At 43.7% G+C, this 16,193-nt stretch overlaps 1 protein-coding gene across 1 annotated transcript; it reads right to left on the bottom strand.

Moving 5' to 3' along the window:
• Nucleotides 1-13,420: 13,420 nt before the first annotated feature.
• On the bottom strand, nt 13,421-15,460 carry irx3a (iroquois homeobox 3a; the record flags this gene model as incomplete). The annotated part of the gene is made up of 2 exons (XM_083995984.1): nt 13,421-14,607; nt 15,242-15,460. 2 exons carry the CDS (start codon nt 15,458-15,460, stop codon nt 13,549-13,551), a joined length of 1,278 nt encoding a protein of 425 aa, XP_083852110.1. The 3' UTR covers nt 13,421-13,548.
• Nucleotides 15,461-16,193: the final 733 nt, after the last annotated feature.

Raw genomic sequence — 16,193 nt, 5'->3', positions numbered from 1 at the left:
AACCAAAGGGTGTGTATCAGCCCAACCTTCACCGGGTGTTGACAAAGTGCCTTGATGATTTAACCATCAAATAAATTGTCAATACAGAGTTTTAAAAAAACATGCAGTATAATTAATGTATGATGTATTTGTAATGTGTCATTAATCATTTATTGGACGATGGCAAGCACAAGCTCGTTGCCACGTGTTAAAGGGACAACGAGGAGTTTTGGAAAAGCGAAGCGTTTTCACACTACATTTATGAGCCTCCGCGCGCACCGTAAAATTATTTTGACCGGCGCAAGACGGACTCATGTTTTCATTCATCAAGAATTAAAGTCAGAGGTTCAAAGAGGTTCACATACCGTCGTAGTTCCGACCATAAACGGCGATTCAGCTGCGTTATTCTCATGACTCGTTGCGAAACCGAAAGTAAAAAACGCTGGTCGGCTCGACCAGCATCTCCGCCACCACTAATAATAACAAAATAACGATAGAGACAGAACGATATATTTATCGAAAATGGGCCCATTAACAAGTGTGGGTAGCGTAGATTCATCCACATTAACGTGAGACTTTTTTATAACCGAATAGAAACTCCTCGTTGTCCCTTTAAGATAAAATTACCTGCTCTGGTCTGTGTGAGTTTGACTCATCTGCCAAATGTCATCGTGGATTACATCAAAATGTGTGGTCATAACTCATCTAAACTCATTTTGGATTACTGTCTGCTTTCTTTGTTCTTAATGTGGAAAAAAGAAAAGAAGAATTTATTGACTCCATAGCTTCTCCAAATCCCCTTATTTCGTCCTCACAATATATTAAGATATACCAAGACTCTGAGAGGGTACAGAAAGGATTGCTGCCATATCAGGGAGAGCATGGAAATGGTCCCTGTGGGCCACAGAGCAGAGGGGCTGGATGGGGATTAGCGTGGCTGCTGAGGAACACCTGTCTGTGACTGATGGATCCCCTCCTGCCAAGCCCCAGATGGATCTAGGGAGCTGTGGGCCCCATCATAACTTCCTCCTCCCCATTAACACTAATGTTTTTTTGTTTTTTTTTCTGTCTTATCCCTCTTCCCCGGTATTCCCTTACCCTGCATGTCTGGCATTCTGTAGGGGGGTTGGGTGGAGCTAGAGAAGGAGGGTGCAGAGGGGGAAAAAGAGGCCGGGACAGTTTAGTTGAATGGCCAGCTGTGTGCCAGCTGTGTGCCAGCAGAACGCTGAGTGGCGTGGAGAAAGGCCTATTATCTCCCACACGCACACACTCTCCCTCGCCTTTCACACCCCAAACCCTGGCCCTGTGAAATCAGGCAGACAGATTCTGCTAAAACCATCACTCCTCCTTATACATGCATGTGGTCTCCTGCACACACCCTCTCATACACACACACACGCACACACACATTTACCCTAACTGCTGTGTGGGGAGTTCTTTTCCCTTCTCTGCCCATGTCTTTGCACACTGACACACAGATGCACACAAGGCCCAAGAGCTTCTATGCCATCCTCTATGTGTCACTGCTTCTGACACACAGGACTAAACAAGTCATTAGAGCATGGGTTGAATCATCCATACACAAAGTCTTATCTGTCTGCTCTCAGTCAGCCAGGCTATTGCACAGCGGCTGGACGCCTCTCACTGCTGGTACGATATGAGCAATTAGCAAAAAAGACCTTTTAGCTCTGCCAGCTGATTTGTGGCCAGCTTCTGCATATGCCTGTAATTCACTCTGACATTTCATCTCCTCACTTGTCACAGTCTTTATTGTGTATTACCACAATATAAACAATAATGATGAAGTAATAATCAAATCGGAGGCAATATAATCATTTTGTTTTCCCCTGCGCCAATGTCCACTGGTTGAACCTGTGGGAGACAGCTGATAAGTGAGCTTTCTTGTGTGGAGTGGAGGTCTCTGGAGAGCGTGTGGAGGCAGCCGGGGGGAGTCTTCCCAAGTCAGCCCAGGGGAAATGGATGACAGTTACACTACCCTCCGGCCAATTAACTGTCATTCTAGCTGTTGGTTTAACTTGCTGACCTTACCTCTTCTCTGCTGTTTGTGTTATCATTTCCGGAATAGAGGACCTCATCTGTGTATGTAAAATGGACCGGTGACCTTCAGGGAAGGAGAACAAAGGTCACAGTTCATTTGCAGTATATTTCTTTCATGCGACAGCAAATATGCTGCAGAGTCTTCTGGGAATTTGGATGCGTAGGAGGAGAGAAGTCCTGTGGGATTGAAAGAGAGCTATCTGTTATTACTTCCAATTACTCCCCAATCTCCCGCTCTATCTACCTGTAAAATGACATTAGATATGCCTGTTCTCATGGTCTCTTACAGATGAAGGCTGTGCTTTTCCGTGATGAGGCCCATGGGAGCTCCAGGTCCATACCCCTTCCCCTTAAGTCATCAGCTCACTGAGCGTATTCACAGATCTGAAGGAGAAAAGTTAATTTTTTTCAAGAATTGCATGGGTTTTGTCTCTGAGAGGAATTGCGGACATAAGTGAGTGGAAACTGGATGCGGTGCAATGTTTGTCCCTGGGTGTGCAGATGTGCATAGGCTTGAGGTGGGAGTGTGAATAAAGGGTACAGTTCCCAGTGAGCGCTGCTGTCTTAGCATGACAACAGAAGCGGGTGGGTTGTACTGGCCCTTCTGCAAGGGGAGACAGTGAAACGGTGCCCACCCCTCTCTGTTTGTGTTATCACCACTTTATTGTGCCCAGGCTGAGGGACAAAACCTCAAGAGTCTACACAGCAGGAGATGGCAGGGAGCATTCATTCTGCATGCTTGGCTTGGTTAGACACTTTTCTGTCCTGTGTTTCACAAGAATCCACTTCCCACTTCCTGTGCTGACAATGACAAGAGATGGGGTGACAGTTTTACATTATACTGTCTAGATTAAGTCCTCTGGATGCTAAAGGAGATCTTGTGATCTGTAATTATTACCTCCTTGTTTCTGCCCTAAGCACATGCCACCGACTTGTCTGTCTTCCCCTGTGAAAACACTTGCTATAATTAGGCTGTAATTGGTGTACTTTAAATTGGCCTTACTTTTTCAGTGTGTGTGTGTGTGTGTGTAGGCCTGTTGTTTTACAAAGGTGTGACTTATCTTGTTTGACTCTTGCAGTCACATTAGGGTGTATTGTCACACAATAAATTCTACTTGGCAATTAAAGCAATTCCGTTTTATGACTAACTGTCATCTTTAATTGTTCTCTGTAATATCTTAAGGCAACTTGTCATGACGGCAACTTTCCAGAAAAAGATGAGAGAGAGCCGACTTTGGCTGAACAATCCTGCTTCAGCATGCATTTAGTTTGCTTATAATAGACAAGGCACCGATCTATCCTCATGCCACCGCTGAATCAATCTGTCGCCTACCCTTTCATTCTCTCATAAACACCAACAAAACAGATGTATGCATGAATGCACACACATGCACATACACACACACTGGTGGTATACCTCTCAGCATCTCTCATTTGCATGGCAATGCCATTATCTGGCTGTGAGGTGTCACGCTGGAGTGGCTGACAATGTGCCTGACAACAAGTTTATCTAAGCACAAAGAAAAGTTGAGAAGAATGGAGTACTTTCTCTCACTCCTCTTTCCACTGGTTTCACCATACATACTTTTCAACTCCCCATGGAGTACGAGGAAGCATGTCACCCAGTCTCATCCTGCATGATAGAGTGGCAAATCCATTATTTATACCCCCCTGGTAAAACCCCACGGTTAACACTTTCTAAAAACATACATTTACTGTTTTAGCACTGGGCCTTTCTTAGTCTGTGCTCTATTTGTGTTTCTCTATCATGTTCCCCCACTTTCTATTTTCTTTTTTCTTAATATAAAATGTGTTTATTTTTATTAAATTTACTGTAAATTACTATAACCAAATGTGCTATTGCGGTCTTGGCCGGGTCTTCCTTGGAAACAGGATCTGTGCTCTCAGTGGGACTAACTTGGTTAAATCAAAATAAAAAATACAAAGGTTGAGCTGCTTGTCAGTATTCATTAATAGTGGCGGATATTGGATTCTATGCAGACACATTACTGCAGACTTTCAGGCATGGAGTACTGTGGAGACTATTGGCTGAACTGAAGAGAATCAATAGCATGGTTTACAACTTAGACACTGGTAGGCATCATCATTACACAGCAAAGCCCTCTCACCTGCTGCTATCGACCACCCTCTCAGGTTTACAGCGGCAGTGAGCAACACTTGGCTTGTCTGGTGATGTCATATATGGTTGTGTGTATGTGTGTGTCTGGTTTTGTAACAGCAAAGCAAACAGAACCTGTCTGGGTCATGCAGTAATGTGCTGGGACATGAATAGCCCTATCTGTGGTATCCATGTTTGAATAAATCACTTGCGGTTGTGTGTTGCTACATCCAGCATGATGATAAGTTGGAGCATTCGTGTCCAGTGGTAGCAGAGTCGTGGTTGTTCCTGTGTTGTGCTGATAAGCGGGCTCAGCTCTGGGTGGCTAAACAATTTCCTGTACATGCTTTACCCCTACCTAAGACCACACTAGTTTCAGGAACAATGATTAGCTAGTGAGCTGTTTGGATATGCATACCTCACATACCCAAACACACAGGGACGTGTATTCACTGGATATTTTCTGTGTATATGATGCATTTATATTGAAATATCATATATCCACAATCCACAAAACTGGAATCCCTCAAACTAAAAAACAAACAAACCGGAAAGCAATTAAGCACAAGGAGGTGAATGGTCATGGTACCCCTGCACTTTAGACTGATTATGTAAGATGGAGTCAGTGTGAAGTGTTTCTGGGAAAATAGGAGCCACCATGTTTTTTTAATTCCCTTGAACATAAAAAATATCTACAAGCAGAGAGACATAATGTAAGGAACAGATAGCATATTCTCACATACAATGCTTGATTACAGTGCAATCACGAAATGCAGAGTTATCCAGTCATCACTTGGTTTTCTGATGTAAAGTCTATTAAAGACATTTCATGGATACTGAGTCAATTTCATTTAGCTGTAAACTGTGAGTGGGAATCCAAATCAATTCTGGTTCTCATATTACCCAGGAGAGTTTTTTTTTTGTTTCATATTGGCAGTGCGCAGGCACAAAAGTGAAAACAGTATATAAAAGAAACCTCATATCTGCGGTGTGTGGCACTGATAGGGAGGTGATGGATATAACCAGTTGGAGGTTGTGAAAATGAACTCAGACTAAAGAGGATGTGGATCAAAGAGAGGGACAGCACCAGTGATCATCGTTAGACTTCCTGCGTACCCCGCCACCCCCATCACGCCTTCCTTTACATTACCATTATTAAAAAGGAGAGGACTCTCTTAATAAAGTCTATTAATCACACCGGGGGAGTCGGTTCATCGGTTCACCCTCTCGGGAGGGTCTCTAATCAATCAAGCCGGCTGGTAATGTATTCATGGGAGATGTAAGAAAGGACTTGTTTGACAGTGTTCCAAGGAGGAAGAATTTATTAAGTTCCCTTCACCAAGTCAGCCAATCCTAAGGAGTCATGAATACACCCCCAACCTTACCCCACCCTTGTCCTCCCCGCCTGGTACTGTGAATAAAAGGGCCTTCATAATGTATGAAGTCTGTACAAATATTAGAAACCTCCAAAATATGTCCTCTCATTAACAGTGATGAGTGAAAGCCGGAGTATTGGCATTTGTCAGATATGCTCGGAGTGTAAAGGCACTGTTGTACAAGGCCTCTGCTGTGTCGGGTGATGTAGAGACATCACTCTCTTGCAATCCTCTCAAAAGCTGGAGAAAATGTGTCTTATTAGTTCACACGAGGTGGCGAAATTCTGTGCTACACCGCTGACTAATGTACAAAGCTGAGAAAGCGCAGGGCTGATGGTTTACTGGGCCTCTGTTAGTGACGTGTGAGTGGAGAGGGTGAGGAGAGGGGACATCAGGCTGGTAAAATCGTGCAGCTGTTGGAAGCAGCTCTGAGGCCAGGCCAGGCACTCTTTATAAACCCTCCCCTCTGTTTATCTCTCCGGTAAATGCTTTATAGGCAGATTGACACGGTAGAGAGATGAGGGAATGCAGCTTTTCCCCAGAAACTTGTTAAAACATTCCTATAATATTTCCATTAAAAAAGCAATGATCTTTAATTTTCTTTTACACTCATTTTTAAAAGAATATTCAGAAATGTCAACACTGCCAACAATATTGTGTGAACTATAAGAAAAGTTAGAAACATACACACATTGGAGCTGAAACATGTTTTATAGAAGAGTGTGCATAAAAAGTCCTTATTGCCTTTGCTTTGTCCTGAGGAAGAACTGGAAGGAGGCTATGCTTGGCTTCAAAGCTGCATTTCCATAATTGCCCTGTAACTCGGGCCTGTCTGCAGGATCTGAAGGGGGCTGAGAAAAGCACAATCTTTCAGCTGGGTGAACGGCAAAAGCCCCAACGCCTCTCCCTCTGGCCTGTCGGCCTGTCGTGCCCCCCCCCCCCTTCCCCACTTGTTGCCTTTCAGATTCACTGACAGAATTCCCCCTCTCTAACCTCCATCAACAAAAGGCATGAAATCAGTGCCCTCCCTCTCTCCCGCTTCAGCCCCAGAGAATGTCACTCCTTCGGGGCCTTTTGTCCTTTGCTCAGCCCAGGGAAACACAACAACCCCTCTCTCCCTGCTCCCTGGCTATTCTTTAACATGTTGCTGCTGCACTTTCACTTACACTCTCAATAATGAATGTGCCATAAAACATGCAGGAGACACAGAAGTCGCATATCTTTGGCAGGGGTAAAATTGAGCTTTTCCTCCTTCTCTTCTTTCAGCTCTGGAGTGGGGCCGCTGTAACAAGTTGCCGTGGAGTGCCGCGGCCTGTAAGCCCTTATGTATGAAGCTATGTGGTGCGTGGGGCATGTGTTCCCGAGAGCAGATCTCCTCCTGCGGTCAGCTAACACACAGGCCCACTGCTTGCAAAAAGGGCAACCCCTCTCTTGGCCTGGGCAAGCATTGGGTGGGGTGAGTGGGGGTGGGCGGCGTGGTCGACACTGGCTCATAAAAGGATTAGTCCGCCGCACAAAGACAGTGGGCCGCTTCTAAGTCTGACTGAGTCCACAAAGGGGATGACATTTGTCTGTCTTGGTGGCAGGAGGGGGTGTGGCACAGTGGTCCAGGCTGGGGATAGGATGAGGAGGTGGAGGAGGAGGTGGCACTGGTGGTGGGGCAACAATGACAGAAGAGGTGGATGAGGTGAATAAAACAAGCCTGACCCTCTTTATTTGCCGCGGCCTCTTCTTTCACTGGGCACCTCTGGCCCCCTCCATTGGGCCACTCTAGTGTTTATTTACTCCATGGTTTCTCCCCATTCACACATGGTCCTCTGATGGCTCCATTGGCCAGAGCCTAGGGCTGGGCGATATAACGATCTCGATACGGGATCGCGATAAATCTTTGATCGATTTCGATAATAAGCTATGGCCCTATTCCTCGATATCACATGAAAGTAAATATGCGCGACAGCAGCCGGTCACACTTCCGTCTGATACTCCGCCTCCTGTCCTGAGCATGCAGAGTTTGTTTGAGCTGCTGCAGCTAAAGGGAGGAAGGATAAGATGGATAGATAGATATACTTTATTGATCCCAAGCTGTGATAAAGTGAAAGTTGTAAAAGAGGGAGGAAACGAGTGGAAGTGGAGCCGATGGCAACTGAAGCGATTGTGAACGTGTGGAGCATCAGTTAGTCTGTCCCGGCTAAAGAAGCCTGGCAGTGTGGAGTCAGAGCAACCTGATGACACCACGGCCACAAAGTGGAGGAAACACGGAGCTGCTTGTGACGTTTATTCTGCGGTAACATGTCTGTTTGCTCATGTACAGTGTGAAGAACATGCGCGAGGCTCAGGCCCCCACATACTCCGGCGTATTTGACTCCGCGGACATCCGCGCGCACTCGAGGCAGACGAGGACCCAAAGCGGGTGTCCGCCAGTCCCTTCCGCGCAAAGCTCAATTTTTATGACCGCGCGGACTCGATCTGTTTCAAATGTGACACTGTATGCTTGCCTATGAAACCGCAAAAGTCCGCGGACAGTGCGCGCGGAGTCAACGCCACTCACAGTATGCGCCGACAGTCTGTCTCTCTCCCTCCCTCCCTCTCTCTCTGTCAGCGCCGCGCGCACACATACACACACACACACACACACACGGAGCGTCGCGTCGGAGCGGTGAAGTGAAACAACAACCTGCAGATCACCTGAGTTTACGTGAACTGCGCTCGTGGTTACCGAGTCAGATCAATAAATAAGCTTTATGCACAGCTCCACTACTTCCTGAGCTCAAACAGGCTCCTTTCCTTCCTGTCTTACATTATTGGACAAACTGATGAATCCAGGTGTCTGACCATTGTTGTGACTACTGAGGTCAGAGTCAGACACACCTGGATTCATCAGAGCCTGTAAGTAGTAGTGGGGCTCGGCATAAAGCCTGTTGTCAGAGTAGCTAAATAGCTAAATATTTGTCTACAACCTGTTCAAATAACTAGAAAGACTCAAGCCTCATGATTGAAACATTATAGAGCTGATGTATGGTAGAAAAAAGACAACAGAAAACAACAACAATGTAAATCAAATCAAACTGGATTATTGAACTGTTCCACCCTTAATGAACATTAAAGTGAACTCATGTCATCCTCCCAAACTGAACACATTCTCTGGTTTCTTCAGGATTCAGTCAGGATGCTGCTTGAACTGGCAGCGTCAGCAAAAAATACATATCGAGACGATATCGAGAATCGATCAATATGGAAAAACATATCGTGATAACGTTTTTTGCCATATCGCCCAGCCCTACCAGAGCCTTTCAGCCGCCTGGCACTGCCGCCCACCCTCTCCCAGATCAATTAACACTCCGAAAGACAGATTCAATTTCCTTTTAATGATTTCATCTTTCTCAGATTTTTGCCCTTCTAAATGGCTCTTTAACAGTGCATTCCTCTTTCTCCCACATAGCTGTGTATAGTCTGGTCTCAGGGTACTGTGGGCAAAAAAGGACAACATGTGATTAGATGGGAAATGAAGTACAATTTATGTGCATTGTCAAATACATCTGTGTTTCCCACACTCTTAATACTGCAGAACTATCCATTAATTAGTAAATAATTACAAGACAGCGAGTATAATTGAGAATCTATTGCTTTATAATGTGGTACATCTGAATCTGAGAAATCCATGATGTCACATTGTGATTATTTTGTAGCTGTTTTAAAGCCTGCAGCATGTACATGCCTAATCTTTTTAATTCTATCTTTACTTTCTTGCAACCCTGTGTGCAGTGGATGGCCCTGTGCTTTCTCAGGCAGTTGAGTAGCACAGCGCTTCAGTGTGCCCCACAGACACTGAGCGTTTAACACAGCATGGACCTCAGAAATAAGAAGAGGAGTCAGTGTTGATTATTGCTCATTAGCCAGGAGAACATCCACTTAACGTGCGGGGAAAGAAGTGACACACCATGCCCCACTGGAAATGGTCCCTGTGTAGCTGAGAGCAAAATGTTAGCTAATGCATTCCATTTGCTCTTTGTAACAGGGAGCAGGTTGGACACGTATGGCAACATAAGCAGGCATGATTACTTTGTTTCTGCCGAGGCATTTTAATCCCTAATTTCATGGACTGATCAGAGGAGAGGCCCTGAGCTCTAGACACGATCACTGGCCCTTCAGTAGCATTTCAATTGAATCCTCATGATCAAGAGGGGGCTTGTTGCGGGCCTCTCAGGAGCAAACATCCTGTGAACAGTCAGGAAATACACATCCTTATTTATGACAAGGTTCGGGACACTCACATGCAGCCAGCCCACTTTTTACTCACATTATTTCATCCATTTTTGGCTGACATAAATCTTTATAACATGAATTTCACAATAAAAGTCATGCTCAGAATCAAAGTGGTGTGTTTTATGACTGATATTTGGTTTTATAGTTTGTTTTTTAATTTACGATTTACATTTATTAAAAAGGCATTTAAAAAAAAAATACTTTAACATTTTAAATTTGTTATAACATCCCATAAGAACACCTCATTCCCCCTGTGTAGTTTTATCGTGTAATTGTAAAAGTGTTAGTGTAACGTTGGTCATTCAAAGCTACTTCCTTCAAGGAAGTGGGCATGAAGCTACAAAAAGGAAGGAGAAAAAAAAAAAGCTATTACATCAATCAGCTGGCTGATGCCACTTATGAATATGCATCGCGCGGTTAGATGTGGCTCTCACTGAAGATAATTGATTAGACAGGAAGGCAACATGGTGAGAGGAGCTGCAAAAGGCTCCGCAGTCTCTCCCTCGGCTGAGTTGGGGTTTGTTTAAAGCAGATCCTAAACCTGGAGAGGATACGGCTCGAGCGAATCAGCGCTTTTCATCTGCCTCTTGCTGCCCTGGATCGCAGACATTAAAAGCTTTTGTCCTCGTTGACCATCTGAGTCTAGTCGAGGAATGTGTGACAGCCCGAGTCTCTGCGCGCACGGCTTTAAATATAAACACAAGCACAAAATCCAAGTCCTTTCAAAATTGAACCTACGAGAAGAAATAAAATATGATTTTAATAAATAATGATGAAAACATTACAATATCAACAAAAAGGGAATGCTTTTCGTTCAGAGTAGAATGAGTTAGGAATCAAAGTTTGTCAGCCATGATACTTTTGAGAATGTTTTAAACATTAAATATATTTTGACTGCTTTTAAATAAGACGGATAAAAAAAAGAAAGAAATGTGCATGAGTGAGACTTTCATGTCTTTCAAGGCTGGAGATGTTTTATCATCTCTGCGAAATTTGAATAATAAGAATATTGACAGCGTTTTTCAACTGCTGATTTTTTTCTCTTTCCCCCTTTATTTTATTTTTCTTACATTTCATTGTGTCTGATTAAAAGGAAAAAAAGGAAAAATAGTGAAACAACAGAACGCGCTTTCAAGGATTGTTGAGAAGTCCCAGTTTCAAACGATTTTTCAAAATCTTTCACTTGCTGCAAGGGTTAAAAAAAATACTCATTTTTTCTATTTAGTGTATGTTCCTCGTTATGTTTTATTGCGCTTTTTGGTGAATATTTGCATAATGTTTATGCCAAACGGTTTGTTGCTTGTGACCTTTTTTTTTTTTTTTTTTTTTTTTAATTTTTCCTTTTTATTAAATATTCCTAAACTTCTCAACCCAACTTAAGATTTTTTTTTTGTTTTTTACATCAACAAAATCTTTTCTCTGTCTTTTTTTAAGCTTTTCAAATAAATCCACTGCTTCCTGATCACAGCTGTCCTGCGTGTGCATCATGAAATCACAACACTGGGGCTCAAAAACACGTTAAAAAGATATGATACTGTGACAGATTTATAAGAGCAAAATGTTTCTATCGAATTTCACATCACAACTGATAGATAAATTAGAAATGGGACTGGAAAAAAACTGAGACTGCATGAGCTGAATCTGTGCAGCAGAACATGGACGACTGCGAGAGACTGTAGAGGGAGCTCCAACACTAAGTTTACATAAACTTCCTGTGATAAGGGCTCACACATGCAAATGATCACATCACGGGCAAACAAAATAAATGATGTTATTATTAGTTATACAGCAACGATATATTACAATTATATCAAAAGAGCGGCCGTGGTTGAGGGGGGTGTGTATGATATATGTAAGGTGCACAGGCTTTACAAATTGAGCATGATGAGATGTGGGAGTTGCTTTGCAGAGCCAGAATCCATCTTTAGGATCAACTGAACCACTATTGACCAAACAGGCTACCAATGATCCTCTAGCAATTATTCATTACCAAAAGTTTCGTTGCACACCAAACAGTTTCACACCAAAAATTAATGGAAGTATTATTCATTTTAATACGTCCGCTACGCCTCTATAAGGATAATCCCAAAACATGAATATCCAAATGTATACGCCGCAACGCTGGCTAATTAGCCTTAAGTCCCTCCACTATAAAAGTGTGATAAATCCCTCTCGAATATTTACTTATCACTGCCACGGAGGATGAAGTCTGTGCCTCAGGCTGTCCACTACTATCACACACACACACACACACACACACACACACACACACACACACACACACACACACACACACACACACACACACACACACACACACACACAAAGAAAAAAAAAGAAAAAGCAAAGCAGTGCAATTCAAGCTGCAATGCACAGTAACAGCCACCATCAAAAGCAGTTGTCAAAATAGCCCGATCAAAAAGCAACAATTCCTTAAAGTTGCAGCAGTTCATTTATTAGCCAAAATATAGACTTTCTTGTACAATTTGGTTCACAAGTATGTACATATTCTTAACTTTATATACAAAAACATTTGAACATCAAATCCTCACAGAACTTACAAAAAGAAAAAGAAAAACTCACAGACTACAGGTTCATACATTATTACATTAGCAGTTTTACACAGGACATGCTTACAACGTAAGTATACAGAGATGTATTATTCTTATTTTACATTCCATATTCAAATTAAAATAAAATAAAATAGAAACAGCGGATGGGTGAAGGTTTATGGAGAGAGAGAAAGATAGAGAGAGAGGGAGCGAGAGAGAGAGAGAGCCGAGAGAACCATCGCTGCTTAGTTGGTTCTAAGGCCTGGAATATACAGGGGTAAAAAAAGGTGATCTAAAAATCACTAATAATAGCCTCATGAAGAGCTAAAACACAAAGAGACATAAAAGTGACAATTGCCTTTCAAAAACCAGCCTGTAGTGAATTTGCATTGAGCTCATTTGCATGACCAAACTAGTAAGTGTAACAGGCCTTGGCGAAATAACACAAGCGCACACACAGGGATAAAGAAAAAAAAGCTTAGAATAAAAGCAAATACGGGTAAATATGGCGTTTAAAAAAAGGAAAATGTGATATGGCATCTAAAAGAAAAAATCCCAAATGTCATTAACTGACAGCCTTACTATCGTTTGAACAGGGTGGAAAGCTGTTTTTAACAACTTTTCTGCATCCAAGGCACTAAAGAGCTCTCTGAAACTGTGGAAATTAAAATGTGAAGTGAACTCCCTGTGATCAGAGCCCATCTTGAGTTTCAGTAAATTTAGTGTTAAAGACTAGTTGAGTTGAATGGGTTTGGGGTGGATGGTGGTGGTGGTGTGGTATGTAAACCACTAATACAAGCACATGGGCATAATTATCACATGGATGTAACAATAACCAAATAAAAGAGGGGAAGGGGCACAGAAATTAAAGAACAGTTTTCACCCAATTCCACATTTTCTTAAATGCTCTCTGATGAGGTTTCCACCTCTCGGACTCTTTCGCACACACACACACACACACACACACACACACACACACACACACACACACACACACACACACACACACACACACACACACACACACACACACACATTACTCTGTAAGTTATAACATTGTAACACTGTTCATCTGTGTGTGGCCTAGAGAGGAAAGAAAATCCAAGAAGGCAAAAAGCGAGGTCTAAAATAATAGAAATGAATGACGGGCAATGGACTAGTGTCTTTGTTTTGTTGTTAGGACTATTTATACATGCGCGTCTCAGTGTCGGGGACATGTACCTGTGACTGGAGTCTCTGAACTATGACTCTTGTCCTCCGTTTGCCTGCTGCTGTAGAGGGCCAGGCCGGTGGCAGTGGCCTGGTTTGCCAGTCCCAGGTAGTGATTAGAGTTCAGTAAAGCCAGTTGATGCGCCGAGAAGGTTCGGTTCGTCCAGTTCTGGACTTTCCCAACGGGACAAGAAGAGATGAGTCTGTGAGGAGCGATTATGGTCTGGGCGGCCGGCCCTGCGGAGTTGCTGCCGTTCATTTGTGGCGATTTGCGCGGATTGTCAGGGGCCGTGGCTGTCTCTGCCAAAGACCAGATCTTTGGCTTTTGGGCTGGGGCAGGGTTGTTTTCTGAAGGCGGCGAGCTAACGGAGACCGGGTTCAATTTGAGCTGTTCCCCGTTTGTTTGGGACGCTTTGATGTCCAAAGGAGAGTGGTGATGGTGGTGGTGGCTGTGGAAGTGCTCTCCTCCTCTCTCCACGTCTTTGCCATCTTTCCCCACAGCCTTTAGAAACCTCTGGTCGGGCCCTTGTAAATCCTCATAGCCGTCAGAAATCTCAGAGTCACTCCTCCCGTCTAGCTTAATATCTGAATGCAGGTCGTCCTGGTCGTCCAAGTCGTCCTTGTTCTCAATATTTTCCGTGTCGATGTTCTCCAAATCGATCTCCTCCTCGTCCTCCCTCTTGTCCCCCTCCTCCCCCTCGTGATCGCTGCTGTAAACATTTCCCTCTTCGTCGGTGCGGTTCCGGGGGGTCCAGGTCATCTTGTTCTCCTTCTTTAGCCTCCTCCTGGCGTTGGCGAACCAGGTGGACACCTGGGTGAGGGTCATTTTGGTGATGATGGCCAGCATGATCTTCTCGCCCTTGGTTGGGTAGGGGTTTTTGCGGTGCTCACTGAGCCAGGCCTTCAGGGTGCTGGTGCTCTCCCTGGTGGCGTTTTTGGGTCTGGACGGGTCACCGAACTGATACTGGCCATATGGGTAAAAAGCAGGGTGAGGGTGGGCGAACCCTGGGTGCTGGACACCGGGACTGTCTTTCAGTTCATACTGAGCACCCTGCAAAGATCAGAGTAGGGAAAAGAATCAGAGTCAGGGGGATTATTAGACTAAAAATATTAATGTCATAGGATAACCTACTTATTAATCTTCATGATAAATAAAACCATGCCCCACAGTGTGACATGTGGAATTTACGGAAGTAAAACAACTCGGTTATAATCAAAGTGTAAACAAACTAAACCATTAACGTTTTTGTTTTTTTGTTGTTTTTTTTTACTCCCAACTTAAATCGTAATTTATGCCCCTAGAGCCTCAAAATCGAATTAAAAAAATCTAACTCTAATATGTTTTAACCTATTTACATCGATCAAGAATACTTTTCTACACTTTCTACACCACCTATATACTCTACCTGTAAACGTCCCACAGCACGTTGCATCATTTCATTAACTCTTCTGTCATCAGTTTCAGGAAGGTGCGAACAGTGTGTTAATGTGTCACTTTTTAACCACTTTTAACTCAATTTCTGAAAAGATCCAACGACAAAGTTCAGCCTGACGCTCGAAAAGTTTGGACGATTTTTTTTTTTTTTTTTTTTTAAAGTGGCAATGAACAGCCCTATATCTTCGTCGTTTCATCGTTTAGAGCGTAACAGGAGTTATGGATGACTTAATAGAGAAAAGTGACTCACCAATTGATTGAAAATGGATATATCGTTTGAGTAGGGGAGAAACGCTCCATAGCCTTGCGCTGCCGCGGCGAAAGGAGATCCATACATAGTGGAGAGGACGTTGGAGAGTGCGCCGGACGGACTGAGCTCTGTCCCGGCCCGGGCATTGCTGGCGATCCCCTGGCGCTCCGGCGGGTATATCGGTCGGATGTACTGATATCCCAGCTGAGGGAAAGACATGGTGGTAGGAAAAAGGGGGAGAAAAGTCTTCTGCAATCTCACAAAGCAAGGGAATTGCCTCGATATCCACTTTTACAGTGTGAGCATGTGAGCAACAAAAGGTGCAAGCAAGGGAAGTCTATATTTCCTCGGGAACAGCCAGTGTAAACGATCCGGTTGCGCCCCTTATTTCTTCCTCTTCTTCTTCTTTCCACCCTCACTTCCCTATTGATCTGGATGGACTAAGGTCAGGTCCTTACAGATTGCTTTAGATTATTGGGACTCCCTTGCTCAGATTGACATTTCTAGTCGTTTAGAAGCCCCTCCTATTTCTCAAATCTCACCCCTCTCATACACGCCACACACCAGCCTCTCTCTCTCTCTCTCTCTCTCTCTCTCTCTCTCTCTCTCTCTCTCTCTCTCTCTCTCTCTCTCTCTCTCTCTCTCTCTCTCCCTCCCACTCTCTCTCTTCCTCTCTCCCGCTCTCTCTCTCTCGGATAAGTGCGCTGACGTCGCGAGCTCTTATTTGAATGGGATTTCAAATCTCATTTTATGGCTCGCCAATCTATTTCATTTGTTATTCGCTCGCGTCTGTCCTTCCACATTTTTTTGTGTGTTAATTCACAAATTTTGTCCATTTTCACAACAGTAAGCATTTTCGGTGTCAGTGACTGATTAACTTTTTTCTTTCTTTCTTTCTTTTTTATCTCCAGTCGTCTTTTAATACACAAATGCAGAGGAAAGTTTGTCCAAC

The sequence above is a fragment of the Trachurus trachurus genome, assembly GCF_905171665.1.
Source record: "Trachurus trachurus genome assembly, chromosome: 3".
Lineage (NCBI taxonomy): Eukaryota > Metazoa > Chordata > Actinopteri > Carangiformes > Carangidae > Trachurus > Trachurus trachurus.
This window is presented reverse-complemented; position numbering and strand designations above follow the sequence as displayed.